General features: G+C 33.5%; 1 protein-coding gene across 4 annotated transcripts in view; it reads left to right on the top strand.

Annotated features, from left to right (window-relative positions):
• Positions 1-18,910, top strand: part of Ankrd13c (ankyrin repeat domain 13C) — a 77,305-nt gene that overhangs the window by 9,291 nt on the left and 49,104 nt on the right. For 2 of the 4 annotated variants that reach the window (XM_040288849.2, XM_005332346.5), the window contains exon 2: positions 13,174-13,215. The exons of 1 other annotated variant lie outside the window; for it this stretch is intronic. In XM_040288849.2, the coding sequence (XP_040144783.1) occupies positions 13,174-13,215 (42 nt within the window). Of the gene's footprint in view, positions 1-8,137; positions 8,201-13,173; positions 13,216-18,910 lie in introns of those variants that run through there. One more of the 4 variants, XM_078026492.1, reaches the window with a different exon arrangement.

Here is an 18,910-nt window from a genome sequence, read left to right as displayed (position 1 = left end):
TCAAATGAAAATTAGAATTTAGAGAACTTATCTCTGTCACTGTAAGCTTGACAGGTTCCCAATATGTAAAAAGACTGTTTTTGTCAGATTGAAAGTAATATTAAATATAAATTTTAAAATACAATATAGCAAAATGTGTCAATATTTAGAACATCTGCATAACTTCATCAACCAATATTTCTCCAATGTAACTTAGTGCATGATGTTATAAAATCATTTGTCATAAAAGATTCCCTCAAAGTGCAAGAGACCAGAGTATTTCAGTGTTAATATAGTACAGACAACTAATTGATATGATTTTAGATTTCATATTGCAACTACCTTAAGAAGTGACTACTTAATACTACTTTTGTATAGTGTGAAAGAATACCCTGAACTTTGAAAAGGCTATTAAAATACTGTTAGTTTTTTCAACTGTGAGTCTCTTATACTTCTAACCAAAATAGCGTTGTTTTGTTCTGTTCTGTTCTGTTCTGTTTTTGATGGTGCTGGGGATCAAACTCAGGATCTTGCTCATGCTATGGAAAAAAGCATTTAATACTTGAATAAATGCAGAATTAGATTTTTAAAAAATCTAGTTAGTTTCCATTAAGTCAGACATTAAAGAAATATATTTATATTTTTAAAGAATTTAAAATAGTACTGTTTTTGTCAGACATTTGTTTTGAACAATACAGTTAATTTTATTTTTAAAATAATTTTTATTTTTATGGGGTGCTGAGGATTGAACACAGTGCCTCTCATGTGCTAGGTGAGCGCTGTACCACTGAGCCACAACCCAGCCCCTGCAGTTAATTTTTTGAGGCCCTATTCCTGTTTAGAAATAGTTTTTTCTTTTCCTTTGACATATAGCATTTGTCTATATTTGGAGGGCACATTATTGTAAAATTTGATATATGTGTACCATTATAATGATTACATCAGGGAAAGAATGTCTGTATTCTCAAATATGGTCATTGTCACATACTGGGAACCCTCAAACTCTTCCCCTTTAGTTACTTTGAAATGTGTAACTAATTAAATATTGTCAGTGTCACATATTGGGAAACCTCAAACTCTTCCTTTTAGTTACTTTGAAATGTGTAACTAATCTCATGGACTGAAATTGCATTATTGTGGCATATACCATCAAAACTACTTCTCTGGTACCCAGCTATGTTTTGGTACCCATTATCCATTCTCTAACCTTCCCTTTCCTCTTTTAGATTCTGGTGGCCTCTCTAATGGTCTCTGTTTCTACATAAACAACTTTTTTAACTCCCACAAATGAATGAAAGCATGTAGCATTGTCTTCCTGTTGTCTTATTTCCTTTAACATAATGTCCTCTAGTTCTGTCCATTTTATAGCAAATGACAAGATTTCATCCTTTTAAATGGCCAAATAATACTACACTGTGAATATATACCAGTTTTTAGAAATCCATCTGTCAATGAACATCTTATTTGAATTCATATCTTCACTGTTATAAAGAACTCTGTAATAAGCATGGGTATGCAGATATCACTTGGATAAGTGATTTCATTGCCTTTGGATATGTACCAGGTAGTGATATTGCTGGGTTATATGGTATTTCTGTTTAAGATTTTTTTGAGGAAACTTCATACTGTTTTCCATAATGGCTGTAGTGATGTACATTTCTAGCAACAGTGTATAAGAAATCCCCTTTCTGCAATTTGCCAGCATTTTTTTTTTGTCTTTTTGATAATAGCTATTCTAACTATGATGAGAAAACAATTTTATATTAATTCATAAGGTTTTATTGTAGCATTTAAGTAAAAGTTTAAAATTTTAATTTCTATTGTGATAAATATAAATAGATATATTCATAGATAAGTTTTTGGGATCTTTAATAATTCTTAGGAATTATAAAGGAGTCCTGAGGCCAAAGCTTGAAAACTGTTAGTATATTAAAAAGTATACAGATTTTTAAAGTCATGACCTCTTCAGTTTTTAGATAGGCAATTTCGGGAAATAATGCATTAACTCTATTATTCTTACCTGTGAAATACGAATAATATTTTTCTCAGAGGGTTTTTGAATGAATTAAATGAGATGAAGATGTTTGAAGTATATAGCATAGGGCCTGGCACATTTAGTATATGCCTGTTAAATTCTAGTTATTCAGGGGGCTTGGGGTGTGGCTCAAGCCGTAGTGCGCTCGCCTGGTATGCGTGCGGCCCGGGTTCAATCCTCAGCACCACATACAAAGATGTTGTGTCTGCCGAGAACTAAAAAATATATATTAAAAATTCTCTCTCTCTCTCTCTCTCTCTCTCTCTCTCTCCCTCTCCCTCCCTCCCTCCCTCCCTCCCTCCCTCCTCTCTCACTCTCTCTTTAAAAAAAGAAAAAAAATTCTAGTTATTCAGTTGGTTATTTGCATATTTTAAAACTAAAGTGGTTTTAATGTTACTGAAATTCTTTTCACTTATTTGATAAAATAAAATTTAATTTATTTACCAAGTTTGAAATAAACCATTTTCTTCCAGATTTAAAAATTATGAAAAGTTAATAGTAAATATGTTTTTAGTATCTCTTTTATAACACATTAGCTAAAACAGCAGGCCAAAGATGTAGAAAACTGAAAATTAGCTTGAGCCTTAGGTTGAGGACAGAAAGCCAAGGAGGATAGCAGATAGAGGTTAATGACTTTAATTTTTCTTTTTCTTTTTTTGTAGTATTGTAGGTTGAACCTCGAAGTGCTCTACCACTGACCAACACCCCCCGCCCCCGATCACCACCACCTTTTTTAAAAATTTTGAGACAGGGTCTTGCTGAATTGCCTAGGCCAGCCTTGAACTTGAGATCCTCTTGCATTAGTTTCCCAGGTCACTGGAGTTAATAGGCATGTGCCACCATGTCTGGCATAACTTAAACATATGAGCTGTTTCCTGACATGTTTGATAATAAGTTCAGTTTAGGTGATGAAAATGTTAATAATGATTATTATTTTATCATTTAAAATATTGACAGCATGGTATTTGTCATCTATATAGTAGATATTTCTGCTGATAATCTTATTTGTAAAGTGAGAAGTATTATATTGTTGGACTCTAAAGTCTTTTCTGGTTTTTAACTCTTGATAATGTGATTCATAATTTGGACTTGTAAAAAGTTTCATTCACAACTTCAATTGGTACTGTTGCTTTTGCCTCCCCCCTCCCCCCCCGTATTTTTCTAGAGGGTTTAAGAAAACAAAGTAATAATCTAGGAGAATGAACATCTGAATTTCTTGGTGCTCTTTCTAGATTCTGGTAGGCTGTCCTTTAATTTAATTTTTTAAATTACAGATTACACTCACATGTTATAGACCTCTAAAAAGATACAGTAGTTTCCCATATGGGCAAAGGAATGGTGCTTGGGGAAGGTATGTTCTAAGACTTCCAATGGATGCTTTTTTCTCTTCCATCCCTGTGTATGTCCATTCACTTTCTCTTCTTGGCTGGAGTAATTATTACAGTTCCTTCTATTCATTTACCATATAAAGCATGATATTTCATTTTTCCTCTGAATGTAGAGAAGTGAAGAAAGATAACTATTATTACCTCTTATACTTTTAGAGCAAAAAGAGATATTCAAAAGTTTATATTTGACTTTAAATATTTCTCTTCATTTACTGCCAAATTTATTATCTCCAGCCTAGACTTTTCCTTTGAGTTCCAGATTTTGTATTCATATCTATCTACTTGAGATATTTAAAATTAACTTGTCCAAAATGGAGTTATCCTGTCCTCTTCCCTTCTACACGGCCACCCAGTCTTCTAAATTATATCAGTAGCTATCCATTATTCAAGCCTCAGTCATTGGTATTCATTCTAATTTCTTGTCTTTATACACATCTAATTGGCACATAATTTTGAATCAGTATGCCTGTGTCTTAACTGCTACCACTTTGGGACCAACCAATTTTTATTATCTTTTTCCAGGAATGCATTAGACTTATGCCTTATGTCTCTCTCCTATCCATTCTCTGTGGTTACAGGAGTAATCTTTTTTTTTTTTTAGTGGTGCTGGGGATTGAACCCAGGATCTTGTGCATGTAAGGCAAGCACTCTACCAACTGAATTAGCTATGTATCCCCAGCCCTACAGGAGTAATCGTAAAATGTAAAATTTGCATCATGACACTTCCCTGCCCAAGGTTTCTTAATACTATATTCACTTAAAAAGTTAAGTTGATGTTTCTTGCTATAAAGAACCCTACATTATGAGGACCTTGCTTCTACAATTTGATTTTGTACAAATTTCTTCCTTTTTTCTGTGTTCTGACCATACTCTCTTTCTTTGATTTCTTTGAATGCAAGGTTATTTCTGGCCTGTCTGCAGTACTTTTCTTCTCATTCTGTGATTTCTTAGCTCCTGTTGCTTTCCTTTCTGAGTTAGGGATCACACCTAGGATCTCACACATGCTAGGCAAGCATTCTATCACTGAACTACACCCTCCCTCAGCCTTTTTATTTTATTTTGTGATAGGTTTTATGATAAATGTCTGCTGGGGATATAGCTCAGTTGGTAGAGTGCTTGCCTTTCGTGCACAAGGCCTTGGGTTCAACCCCAGCACCATCACCGAACAAAAAATAAAAACCAAAAAACCAAAAGAAGCTTGTTGTCCAGGCAGGCCTCAAACTTGATATCCTCCCCCCTCATCCTCCTGAGTAGCTGGGATTGCAGTATGTGCCCCCATGCCTGCTCTTAGCTTTTCTTCATCTTTTATTTAAAGCATCTCTTGAGATTTTATTTAAAGCATCTCTTGAGAAAGATTTTTTTCCCCAGACTAAAATATCAAAAAGTATGTCTGCCTTTAATGTTTAGCTTTAACCTTTTGTTAGTTTTCTTAATGCTTATTATACTCTATTTTGTCTCATAATTTTTCTCCTTTTTGAATATGAGTTTAATGGTTGAATTTCCAGTGTCTGACACTATGCTTAGTACATATAATGCTCAGGCAGTATTTATTGAGTGACAATGAATGGATGTTACTTCTGGGTAAGATGGAAGAGAAATAACAGGACCCTTTAAGAACCCCTGTCCTGATTCTGCATTGTAAAATAATGACTGTAGAATCAGGTACTAGATTATGTGATAACTTTTTCTTAATAGCAATGTAATGTGGTTATATATACAAACTATACAAACAAACTGATGAGTGATAGGTGTTGTGTCATGGAAGCAAGACTAAGAAGTGAAATCCTCCTGATTAGAACAGGGTCTGGAAACATTTAACTAAAGGACAAAACAGTAAATATTTTTAGGTCATATGGTTTCCTGTGAGCAGCCATGAACAATTCATAAGTGATTAGAACGTGGATATGTTCCAATAAAGCTTTATGTATATTATTGCTGACCTTGAGAGGATGAGAAAGTTCCTAACATGGAAAATACATGACAGGAACAAATATTTGTCTGAATACAAGCTACTTCTTTTTGCTTTTATTTATTGGTATCCTTAGTACCCACTAAAGCTATCTCTGGTACCTTATTTTCAAATAGAGAAACTAACATACCAAAGAAAAAAGTGGCCAGAAAAGCTTACTTGAGTCCAAAGCTGCACTAACCTGGGTGATGACCATTAAGGCAAAATAAGAGGGCTAGTTAAAAGGCCTTTCTAGCTGGGTGCAGTGGCGCACACTTGTAATCCCAGCGACTACGAAAGTTAGACAGGAGGATCACAAGTTCAAAGCCAGCCTCAGGAATGGCAAGGTGCTAAGCAGTGAGATCCTGTTTCTAAATAAAATACAAAATAGGGCTGGGGATGTGACTCAGTGACTGAGTACCTCTGAGATCAACCCCTAGTACCAAAAAAATAAAAAGTGGGGGGGGGCCTTTCTAAAGTATGGTTGCTTTTCAAATTGTCAGGACCCTAAATTTTTACTGCATGCAGTTCTAACAACCTCACTTACTCTCTACTTTCCTTATTTTTAATTTATTTTTAAGCAGCTTTATTGAGATATAATTCATATACCATAAAATTGACCCATTTAAAGTATTCAGTTGTTTTTAGTATATTCATAGTTTTGTAACTGTAACCATAATCAATTTGGAAACATTTTCATCATCCCCTAAAGAAACTCTAACCTTTAGCTAGCAATCCCCAATTATGCACATTTTTCAGCCCTATATAGCCACTAAACTGCTTTATAGATTTGCCTATTCTGGACATGCCGTATAAATAGAATTCCATGATATGCAGACTTTGTTAACTGGCATCTTTTACTTAAGCACGGTATTGTCAAGGTTTATCCATAGAGCATGTGTCATTAATTTTTCTTTTTATTGCTACATAATATTCCTTGGAATGAATATACTCCTTTTTATTTATATATCCATGAGTAAATGGACATTTTTTCCTACCCTTTGGCTATTAAGAATAATGCTGCTATAAACACCTGTACCCAAGATTTTGTGCATACATATTTTTGTTCTCTTGGACATATACATACTGCTGGGTCACATGGTAAATCCATGTTTGACCTTTTGAGGAATTGCAAACTGTCTTCCAAAGTGGCTGTCCTTTTTTACTTTCCCCGTAGAAATGTATGAGATCCAAATTCTTCCCTTTACCAGCCTTTTGATTGATTATAGCTGTCATAGTAAAAAAGTAGTGTCTTATGGTTTTTTAAAATTCTAAATATTAGGGGCTGTGGATGTGGCTCAAATGGTAGCGAGCTCGCCTGGCCTGCGTGCAGCCCGGGTTCGATCCTCAGCACCACATACAAACAAAGATGTTGTGTCCGCCGAAAACTAAAAAATAAATATTAAAATTCTCTCTCTCTCTCTTTAAAAAAAATCTAAATATTAATAGTTTCATTGTGATATTCCATTCATGCATACAACATGCTTTAATCATATCCACTCTTCCTCCTACATTCTCCCTCTGATCCCCTCTCCCTTCCCTTATAGTCAGTCCTTCTTCTACTTTAGGCTATTTATTTATTTATTTACTTATTTATTTTAGTTTCCACCGATGAGATAAAACATGCTATACTTGTCTTTTTGTGTCTGGTTGGTTTGCTTAACATGATGACCTCCAGTTTCATGTGTTTTCCTACAAATCACATGCTTTCATTCTTTTTTGAGAGAGAGAGAATTTTTATTTATTTTTTTATTTTTTTAGTTTTCGGCGGACACAACATCTTTCTTTGTATGTGGTGCTGAGGATCTAACCCGGGCTGCACGCATGCCAGGCGAGCACGCTACCGCTTGAGCCACATCCCCAGCCCCAACATGCTTTCATTCTTTACAACTAAATAATATCCCATTATCCATATATGTCATTTTATTATCGATTCATCTCTCTCTCTTTTTTTAAGAGAGAGAGGGAGAGAAAATGTATCTTTTTTGTAGATGGACACAACACAATGCCTTTTTATTTTTATGTGGTGCTGAGAATCGAACCTGGGTCTCAGGTGACCTAGGCAAGCGCTCTACCGCTGAGCCATAATCCCAGCCTATCAATTCATCTCTTGATAGGCATCTCAGCTGATTTCATAACTTGATTATTGTGATTATTATCACAGTAAAGACATGCAGGTATTTATTTTATATGATGATTTCATTTTCTTTGGGTTAGGGTTAGGGTTAGGAGTAGTATAGCTGGATCATATAGTAGTTTTATTTCTAGTTTTTTAAGGAACCTCCAAACTGTTTAACATAGTGGTTGTATTAGTTTACATTTCAACCAGCAGTGTATAAGAGTTCCAGTTTTTCCACATTCTCACAGCATTTGTTATTTTTGCTTTTTGATAATGGCCTTAATGACTTGGTTGAGATGGAATCTCAATGTAGTTTTGTTCTGGATTTCCCTGATGGCTAAAGATATTGAGCATTTTTCCACATACTTATTGGCAACTTGTTACTATTGAGAAGCGTTCTTAGTGGTTTTGATGAGTATTTTCCTAATGGTTGATGGCTTGTACTTATTTTCATGTGTTTATTAGCTAATTTGTATTTGTTCTTCAGAGAAATAGCTATCCAGATAATTTCCCATATTTAATTTGGGCTGACTTTTTCACCCTTGACTTCTAAGGGTTTTTTTTTTTTTTTTTGGTACTGGGGATTGACCCAGGGTCACTCAGACATTGAGACATATCACCAGCCCTTTTTTGTATTTTACTTAGAGTTGCTGTGGACCTTGCTAAGTTGCTGAGGCTGGCTTGAACCTGTGATCCTCCTGCCTCATCCTTCCAAGCAGCTGGGATTACAGGCAAGCACCACCCCATCTGGCCTATAAGAGTTCTTTATATATCCTGGGTACCCTTATCAAATTGATGATTTCGGAATATTTTCTTCCAGTCTATTGATTGTCTTTCCACCTTCTTCATGGCGTTCTTTGCAGCATAAAACATTTTAAGTATGATGAAGTGTATTTTTCTTTTATTGTTGTGCTTTTGGTGTAGTAGCTGAGAAATCAGGCTCACAAAGATTTACTTCCTTCTTTTCTGAGCTTATATTTGGTTTTATAACTTTTCAATTAACTTTGTGTGTAATGTGATTGATTCATTAATACGTATATCTCCTTAATGCCAGTGTGTACTATATTGATTATTATGGTTTTGTACAGGTTTTGAAATGTAAAAGGCAAATCTTCCAACTTTGTTCTTTTTCAAGATCATTTTGGATATTCTGGGTTCCTTGAATTATCATACAAATTTAGGATCATTATGTCAATTTCTATAAAAAAAGGTATGGGGATTTTCACGGAGATTCCTTTAACTTTCTAGACCTCTTTGGATAGCGTTGTCATTAACGATATTTAATCTTATTCTGAACTTGGATGTTTTTCCTTATATTTAGGTATTATTTAATTTCTTTCAACAGTGTATTGTAGTTTTTAGAATATAAGTTTTGTATCATTCTCTTTTCTTTGATTTCTGTGCAGCAAGTTCTCCTTGTCTCAGCTGTTTGTTTTGTAAAGAGTATTAAAGCCTCAGAGGAAAGTACTATTGATATCAAATTTAGAGTACAGAGGGTGTTTCTGCTGTTCATTTTCTTGAATCAGTTGAGAGGAAACTGGGGGAAATCTACTTGTCTTTTTCCCTTACTAGTCTAGGATGAATCTGCATTCCAGGATGGTTGAACAGAAAATAAATAAATGTCCACTCAGGAACCACTCAGAAAAAAAATATTCATTAGGGCTGGAGTTGTGGCTCAGTGGTATAGTCCTTGCGTGGCACATGTGGGGCCCTGGGTTCGATCCTCAGCACCACATATAAATCAATAAAATCAAGGTATTGTGTCCAACTACAACTAAAAAATAAATATTAAACAAAAAAATTCATTATAAGAGAAAAGACATTATTTCTAAAGATACTACTGAGAATGCTGGCAGAAATAGGAGAAAGATTTAGAAAATAATTTCTTGCTCCTGTTTAAAATACACTGATCCTGTGGGGTAGAGTATATGCAGCCCCATACCCAAATATCAGTATACCCCGATTGTAATGGCAAGAGAGTTTTTCCCTCTAGCTTAAGTGCCCTCCCAGTTTTTACCTGCAAATAAATGGAGGTGGGGGAGATGCAGAAAGTCATCTTAATCCAGGTGGGTGTTGTGCCATTCCCTGAAACAATTTTCTGGCCACTTACTGGACTATTTTGATTTGATTCATATACCCCCTCTGGTTCATGTATTTGAGTATGCAATTTGACACTAACAGAGAGAAGTACAGAAATAAAATGTATGGGACCAGAAAATAATAAGTACAACACTATTGGGAAAAGGGAGGTAAAGTACTTTCACAGACTTACCTGAAGGGGATTGATAAAAAAAAATGAAAATTTTATTCTGGTAAAGAAAAGTATTAATTTCTGATAACATTGAATTTGAGGCAAAAATGACTTAAAAAGTTGCTAAGAGAGTAATTATAATTTGATTGAAGGCATAATCATTAATGCTTATAAATTATTATCTTTTAACAGTATTAAAGACCAGAAGCAAAAATATTACAAACCAAAACAGATTTCTGTTTCTAGTAATGTTAGGCTAGATAATTGGTACCCGTCCTCTTTAGAAGCAAATAGGAATTAAATATTGTACTTGAAGGTCATGGAGAGCTGACAAGGTAGAAACAGGGCCAACAGCTGGCAGAAAATGAGAACCCAAGAATGTGAGCCTAGCATTTTAGGTTATTTTGCTTTAGTGTCCTTTGCAATCCAAAAGATGTGGTTAAGAGGCTGAACTGCACTTTTGACAGCCTTGCCAAGTTAAGAGGACACAAAAATGGAGGTTAGGGCTTACCAGATAAGGGATATCTCATAAAGATACTGTTCTTTGGCTTGAGAACTTAAAGAGCATATGGAACTTAAAGAACTGCACCTTAGGAATAAATGTGAACTGAAAATATGTAAGTTCTGGTGCAGACTAAATTATAGCCTTGAGTCATTTCTGAGGCCCAGAAAAATATGTCAGTTCCTGGACTAGGTGATCCTAAATTCCAGTACACTTAGACTCATGTCAGAAGCAAATGAAATTCTCTGAAGGATTTGTTTCTTAGGCTTCAAGATTTTTAACAGAGTTAATTCAGTACCATATATAGCATATAATTAAAGATGACCAGCATTATGAAGAAACTGGACAATATGCAAGAGAATCAGGAAGAAACAATAAAAGAAACAGCCCCAGAAGGACTCCATTAATTGTAACTGTGAATAACAATGCCTAATATGTTGTTGAAATAATGAATGATTCTATGTAAAGGCTTTGATTTTTTGGCATAGTTGGCAAGCTTTTGTTTCTGGCACTAAATCGACAGTATTGTTTATTTTTTATGATTATTTTTTATTCTTGGTAGATAGTCACAGATGTAAATGCAAATTTAGGAAGTTCAATATTTTGAAAAGGAGGAAGAGGAACTTATTCAAGATGACTCACATGGGAAATTGATACTCATGTTGATTATTTTTCTTATTGTGCATTATGCTGAAGGCCCTGAAGGCAAATAATAGTTATTAAGCTGACCCACAGATGAACTCCGATCTATTATGAATGGATGACTATATTTAAAATTGTTCATAAGCATTTTCATTGAATGGAACATGTTAGTAGTAGAAAAATTGTGCTTTACTGAGTTCCTGATACAAAAAATTCCCATCAAAAGTTCCTAACCTTATAATTTTCTTGGGGAGGAGATTTAAAAAATTATAGATATGGAGTTTCTTTAGTTTTTTGAGGAGATACATATTTGGTATCAACATGGAAGACAAGGAAATCAGTTTTGCTAACTTTGTTTTTAAAAGTATCTGCAATTTGGGCTGGGGATGTGGCTCAAGCTGTAGCGTGCTTGCCTGGCATGCGTGGTGCCCAGGTTTGATCCTCAGCACAACATTCAAACAAAGATGTTGTGTCCGCCAAAAACTAAAAAATAAATATTAAAAAATTCTCTCTCTCTCTCTCTCTCTCTCTCTCTCTCTCTCTCTCTCTCTCTCTCTTTCTTTCTCTCTTTCTCTCTCTCTCTCTCTTTAAAAAAAAGTATCTGCAATGAGTCTTTTCTTTATTGAATATTCTATATTAAGCTAGTAATCAACAGTACTTTTGTAAATCCAGGAATACTTTTTTATTTGCCTTGTCCTTTTTACTCTTACTCAATGTTCTGAACATTTATTCTTACTCATGTAAATTTTGTTAACATTATGACATGTTATTTTGAGGAGATACCCAAAGCTCACTAGAAGAGCCTAAAATTTGTGAGGACCAATTTTTTTTTTTAAATGCAGCTTACACAAATAATTAAGCAACTATTAAGACTCATTGCGTAAGTAAAATCATGAATAAAACTTCCTTTCTGGAAACATTTTTCAATGTATGATTATTAACAGTATGTGTTATGGTGGTTTTCATATCTCGGCTAGGAAGAATTCTGAGGTGTGAATACTTGGCTTGGGAGTCAAATCCTGAAAAAGCAGAAGATATCTTTTGCCTAGTCACTAATGGACATTTGAATTTATATCTAAAAAACATGAAGTGAATTATATTCCTGAATCTAATTTTAATTTGTTTATTCCTAAGAATTAAGATTAAGAGATTTACTGTAATTCATGTAATTTCCATGTTTGTTTATATAAAAAAACTTAGAATTTAAATTTAGTAAATTCATTTGTGTTGTTTTCTAAATTTCACTTGAAATGGTATCTTGTTGACTCTGCCAACAGTTCCCATTTCATTCTACCTTTATGGAGCTAAGGTGTGTGTGTTAATCATTTTGGTAAGTTTAATCAAGCTAAGATATTGGTGTCAATCAATCACATGCATGTTACCTAGAAAAAGTAATTGTCTATTTCATCCTGTGTATGGTCCCTTTAAATGTTTAGCTTATTTTATTGGGCAGAATTCTTGATGATATGACTTCTATAAAATTGCTAATATCTGAAAATTCATATACATAAATTTAATTCAATAATTTTATTTTCAGTTATTACTATTGGTTTGTTTTCTTTTATAAAATCAAGAGCTTTTTATGTAGTGTTGTTTGGCATATCATTTTAAAATTAAATCAGTCATTTTATAATACCAACTATAGGGTATAGCATAGCTTTCAAGGCTTTGTCTTTTGCTCATCTAATTTCATTGTTTACTGTTCTTAAAACTGTTCTTGCATTTGTTTGTGATTTGGAGATTATTATTTTGTTTTAGACTGTAATGCTAGTTAATGTTACTTTTGCTCACCTACACATTCTAATTCATTCTTTAAGACTTATTTTAGTGTGGTCCATCCTTCTATATTTAGTGTTCTGCATAGGGAAAGTTAGGAGCTCTGTCCTACGTTCCTTTGTCATGCTATACCTCCATCTATTCTGGTAAATAATAGCTATTATTTATTACCATATTAGTTTCTTAATAGTAGTGTTCTGAACAATTTGAGGACTGGGTTTGTGTCTGAAGATTTCTATCCCCAAGAATGAGTAGATATTTAAATTGTTTCCAAAGAATAAAGAAAGCATGATAAATTAGCAGCAAAAAGAATCTGACATCTATTTGGAAAGATTGAAAGATTTCAAAGGTACCCCTTTTGGCGAGGTAGAGCAGGGTGCTTAGAAACTATGGCATTCTCTGACTTTGAATGTGCCATTTAAGCAGTATTTTGCAGATGGTTTATTTTTGTTCTGAAGATGCTGAAATCACTTTAATTGAAATTTCTTATGTTGTTACACCTTCTAATTTATTTATTTATTTTTTAATTTTAGGAAACACTCCTTTACATCTTGCTGTGATGTTAGGAAATAAAGGTTAGTAAATATTTTTCTTTTTATGTTTAACTTTCTTCACTTGTGAAGGCAGTTTAAAATTTTCAGTTTTGTCACTTGAGTTTTTAAAAAATTAACTTGATTTTCTTGTATTTGAGCTTAGGATTTAACATATTAAAGTTAATATTTTTTTTCCACTTTTTATAGTCCTTTTTAAAAAGAGAAGTCTTGTACTAACCTTCATGTCACTTAAATCTTTCTTTCTGCTGGGGATGTGGCTCAGTGACAGAGTGCTTGCTTAGCATGTGCAAAACCCCAGGTTAAATCCTCAACTCTGAAAAAAAACAAAAAAACAAATAAAACTTTCTTTCCCTGAGTTACTTTATCAAGCAGGTATTTATAATTTTAGAAGACTCCTATTTCCAAATATTAAGGTTTATTAAATATTGTAAAACTTTTAATGTCTTAAAATACCTAATAAAAGTACTAAGTAAAAACTAATAGTAATTTATAATTAGTATAAGTATTAATTTATATAATATGAAATATTAAATGTAATAGTAAATATTTTGAAAATTCATATTTAAGATAATAAAAATTAATATATTATAAAAACATTAATATGAAATATTTTATATATCTAAACTCTAGAAGTTGATTCTTCTTTATGTTAGATAATTGTAAAAACTTGAGACATGTTTGTTTTTTAGTTAAAAAAATACTTTGTAGGCAGATGACTTAAAAAATCTACTTCTGTATATTATTCCTATACGCAATGCCATTTCCATTACCTGGATTCCCAGTTATTTTGGAAAGTGAGGATTCTAAATAGCCGATTGGCAATTTTCTGAATGCTAGATTTAAAAACTTTAAATATTTGATGAAAATATTATTAAAAATACACTCTTGCATCTGGGCATGGTGGGACATGGTATAACCCCAGCAATTTGTGAGTCTGAGGCATGAGGATCTTTAGTTTCAGGCTCGCCTAGGCAGCTTAGCAAGACCCTATCTAAAATTTTTAAACAGGGACTGGGGTGTAGCTTATTGGTAGAGTGCTCCTGGGTTCAATCCCCAGTACTAGGGGAAATTTTTTTCTGTATTTTTAAACCGACTAATGAATTTCTTTTAACATTTTTCCTTTTAATTATTTAGAAGTATCGTTATGAATATCTCTTATTGTCATATGGTGTAATGTAACTGTATAAACATTTGACCAATGCCTACTGACCTAAGGGTTGTTATTAGAACCTGTTTTTTTTAAATTGAAAATTAAAGTTCTTTTGTTAGTTTGTGTGTGTGTTTGTGTGTGTGTGTGTGTGTGTTTGTGAGACACACACACACACACACACACACACACACACACACACACACACACTGGGGATTGAACCCAGGGCCATCTTATGCATGATTCTTGGCAAGTGCTTTACCACTAGCTATATCCTCAGTCTGTTAGTTTGGTTTTTTTGTTGTTGTTGTTGTTAGTTTGGTTTTTAAGCTCATCACATGTTTAAGTGAATCATAAGATCTGTAGGATTATTTAATTTTGATTTTAATTCTATATTAATTGGTGATTTAAATATTTAACTTCAATATGACTTTTTTTATGAGTTACAGATTCAGTTATAACTTCTCAGTAAAGAGATAATAATAAGATGCTATATATTATAGAAACTCAAGAAATGGGGACCATCCAGGTCTCAGCAAGATAAAGAACCAAGATGTTTTGGGGATCAGCCATTCTCCTATCTGCTCATTTCCCTATTTATCATCTGTCTCTCATGGTATATCTGCTGTCTTTACATATCTTATATCTTTCTTTCCTTGGATCCTAAGTTTTTTTTTTTTTTTTAAGAGAGAGAGAGAGAGAATTTTAATATTTATTTTTTTTTAGTTTTCGGCGGACACAACATCTTTGTTTGTATGTGGTGCTGAGGATCGAACCCGGGCCGAAAGCATGCCAGGCAAGCGTGCTACCGCTTAAGCCACATCCCCAGACCCTGGATCCTAAGTTTTAATGACTTTTTAGGTTCAATATTTACCACCAACTTGTTAGGTTTCTTAGGTTTCCAAATTTTTGAGCAAAGAATTTGCTGGTCGAGTTCATCTCAAGCCAAGCTATTAAGAAATTGATGCTGGCAAACTCATGAATTATCTGGCTTTGAGATAGATATTCTGTGAATTTAGCTTTGGGTAGGCTCACTTGGAGTGAGAGATGGGGTAGGAGAGGAAATCAGGATAGTGTGTTTAATAGGAAAATGGGCAAAGCAGGCCATGATAGACATCTTTAATATAGCTACCTTGCTGAAAATACATCAGATGTAGTTGACTAAATTTGATCAATTAAAAACTTATGGTAGGCTGGGGTTGTAGCTCTATAGTAGAGAACTTGCCTCACACTGGGTTTGATCCTCAGCAGCACATTTAAGAAAAAAAAAAAAAAGGTTAAATTCTAAAAAAAGAAAAGAAAACTTATACTTTTTTTTGGAAGAACATTGGATCAAAACTTAAGAAAATAACTAAAGTATATTTGTTATTTATAATATGCCAGATACTTTTTTCTAGTACTTTGTACATATTAACAACCCTTACACAACCATATCCCATGTTGCCTTATTTTCCAGGGGACAAATATTAGCCCTAAGAAATTAAGCAACTTGTATAGAATAAAGTAGTAGAATTTTGATTTCAGCTTGGAATGTTGAACCTTTATTTATGGTATACTGCATTGCCCTTGTTTCACTCAGAACCGCTGAAAAAGTATATAGTTGGGCTGGGGATGTGGCTCAAGCGGTAATGCGCTTGCCTGGCATGTGCCGGGCACTGGGTTCGATCCTCAGCATCACATAAAAATAAAATAAAGATGTTGTGTCCACCGAAAACTAAAAAATAAACATTAAAAAATTCTCCCCCCCCCCGCTCTCTCTCTCTCTTTAAAAAAAAAGTATATAGTCTATGTCAATATTAGAATTTAGCTTTGGGTTGGCTTGCATGCAGCTTGCCAGTTCAGATGCTGTTTTAGAATGTGAAATGAAACTTATCTACCATCCCTGGTATAGTTTTTCTACTTTTAGATGTATGTACTGTTATGCTTTATCATAGGTGTATATGTATGTTAACCTTCTCTACAATGCATTTCATTAAACGTTAGTTTCTTGGGATATTACTAGGCAATTAGAGGAAAAGAGTTTCCAGGTCAGCTTGATTTGAAAAATATCAGGCTAATAAAAGTTTAGCATTTTTTGCTGGATATGGGGGTGCATGCCTATAAATCCAGTGGGTTGGGAGGCTGAGGCAGGAGGATCAAGACTCTTATTTTAAAAAAAATGATAATAAAAAGGGTTGGAGATGTGGCTCAGTGGTTAAGTGCCTCTGGGTTCAATCCCTAGTACCAAAAAAAAAAAAAAAAAAAGAGTTAAAAGTTAAGTTTTCTTTATGGTAGAACTTGTTATAATTTTGATATGCTAATAGGTCAATAGTCATTGTGAAGTTCCAAGTTGGAGCAAGTATTAGTTATACTAGTCATTGTTTCCTAGTTATTTCATGTTTGTTCTTTTTCAGCATCTGGAGAAGACTAACATTCTATGGGATGTATTTTAGGAAGCACTTGGTTAGATGATTCAGGTTGTACAAATAATGTTAGTATTTATTCTTTCTGAGTCTTTTTCATGTAGGGTAGGCACCACAAATAATATACAGATCCATTTACATTTTTTCAGTTGTGTGCCCCTTTGTGCTTTTTTTTTTAGTTGTTGATAGACTTTTATTTTATTTATTTATATGCGGTACTGAGAACCGAACCTAGTACCTCACACATGCCAGGAAAGTGTGCTACCACTGAGCCCCAACCCCTTCCTGCCCCCCCAGCCACCCCTCCTTCCCTTTGTGTCTTTATCTTTATTGCCTTTTTATGTTTTGGATATTGGGTTCTACAAGAATGAGATTGGAGTGTGTAATAGAGGCTAAAATATCTACTTTCTTAGTTCTTTTATAGTATACCATTTTTAGTTTATGACACTCTTATTTTTTTTAACACTCTTATTCTTTTATCTTCTCCTTTTGAGATATCACTTTTTGTTTATATACTTATTTGTAAATATAGCCCCCCAACCATTTAGATAATTATTTGTTGATTGAGGAAAGGAGAGAGAGATACATTAGGGTTTTTACATTTTTATGTACTCCCCTTTTCTTGTTCACTTTGATATACTGAATAACCTTATTTTTTCACCATGGAAGTCTGATTTTTTAAAATTTCTGGGTCTTTAAAGTTGGCTGTGTTGTCTGGGAGGTTTCTAAATTATGAATTTGAGTGGAAATAAAGAACATATTTAATTAAGGAAGATTTCAGAAATCTTTAGGAGATAAAAATTGAAAACCAGTCTTTAATTCTTATCCTTTTGGTTAGAATCAAATTTCTAGGTCCATTGACTAAAGTTGGCTATATTGCCTGGGAGGTTTTTGAGCTATGGATTTGGGCGGAAATGAAAAAATCACACATTAAATTTTTTTTTTTTTTTTAGTTGTAGATGGACACAGTATCTTTATTGTTTATTTATTTTCATGTGGTGCTGAGGATTGAACCCAGTGCCTCACATGTTCAAGGCAAGCGCTCCCTGAGCCACAACCCTAGCCCCAACATCATATTTTATTATGGAGGATTTCAGAAATCTTTAGGAGATGAAATCAAAAACAAATCTTAAATTCTCATCCATTGGGTTAGAAACATTAGAAAATGTTTCTTTAAACCCATTGCTTCAACTTTTAATTCATTCTCAGACTTTTGTATAGTTTTAATTTTTTTTAAATGTCTAGAAGTAGAATAGCTTCTCACTTTCATGAGGATCTCTCTAGATCTTCTGTTATGTTTCCAACTATTCTATTCCATCTATCTATTCTTTGTATATTTTATCATCCTTATAGCTCTTGCTTGTTTCTGTGTGATTTCTATCATTAGTAATTTCAGTTTGTCTATATTCCTCAAATCCTGGATTCTTTCTGGCAGTATGCATTTCTTAAGCCCAGTTAGTTGCTAACTACCTGTTTTATCCAATTTTTTAAAAAAAATCTGTAAGAATATTTTATAGGTAATTGGCATATCTATGATTATCTGATTTCATTAGTTGCCCCTCAATTGTTTATGGCTGGTGAGTGGAGGGCACTGCTTCTACAGGTTCTGTGGCATATTAGAAAACATAGTTGACATGTCTAGCATAATATATAAATCTTACACTAATCCTATACCTTTGTTTATACAACTGGGAGGTTGCTTTAATTATTGTTGTGTAACCTGCTTTTTAATATTTTTAAATTAAAAATATTTTGCTAATAATTGTTTGGTTATTAACACACATATTGAAATAATTGAAATAATACAGTACAAAATTATATAAGAGCATCTTCTTTTTCCAGGGTAATTAACATTTATGGCCTGAGGGTATCCTTCACACCCTACACTCCTTATTTATAACAAAGGGGTTTAGTTTACATTCACTGAGAAAGAATCACTACATTAGAAACTTATTGTAATTTTTTTTTTACTCAGTTCTGTTATGAGCTGTCCCTACAAATCCATGGATATCTTCCATGTTTGCAGTCCCTTGTCTTTTTTTGATATTTTTAGATATATATGACAATAGATTGTATTTTGATATGTCATAAATACATGAACCTTATCTTTTTCTATAATACATATACACATGACTAAATAAAACCCAGTAGTAGGTCTGTTGTGGGG

The sequence above is a fragment of the Ictidomys tridecemlineatus genome, chromosome 11, assembly GCF_052094955.1.
Source record: "Ictidomys tridecemlineatus isolate mIctTri1 chromosome 11, mIctTri1.hap1, whole genome shotgun sequence".
Lineage (NCBI taxonomy): Eukaryota > Metazoa > Chordata > Mammalia > Rodentia > Sciuridae > Ictidomys > Ictidomys tridecemlineatus.
This window is presented reverse-complemented; position numbering and strand designations above follow the sequence as displayed.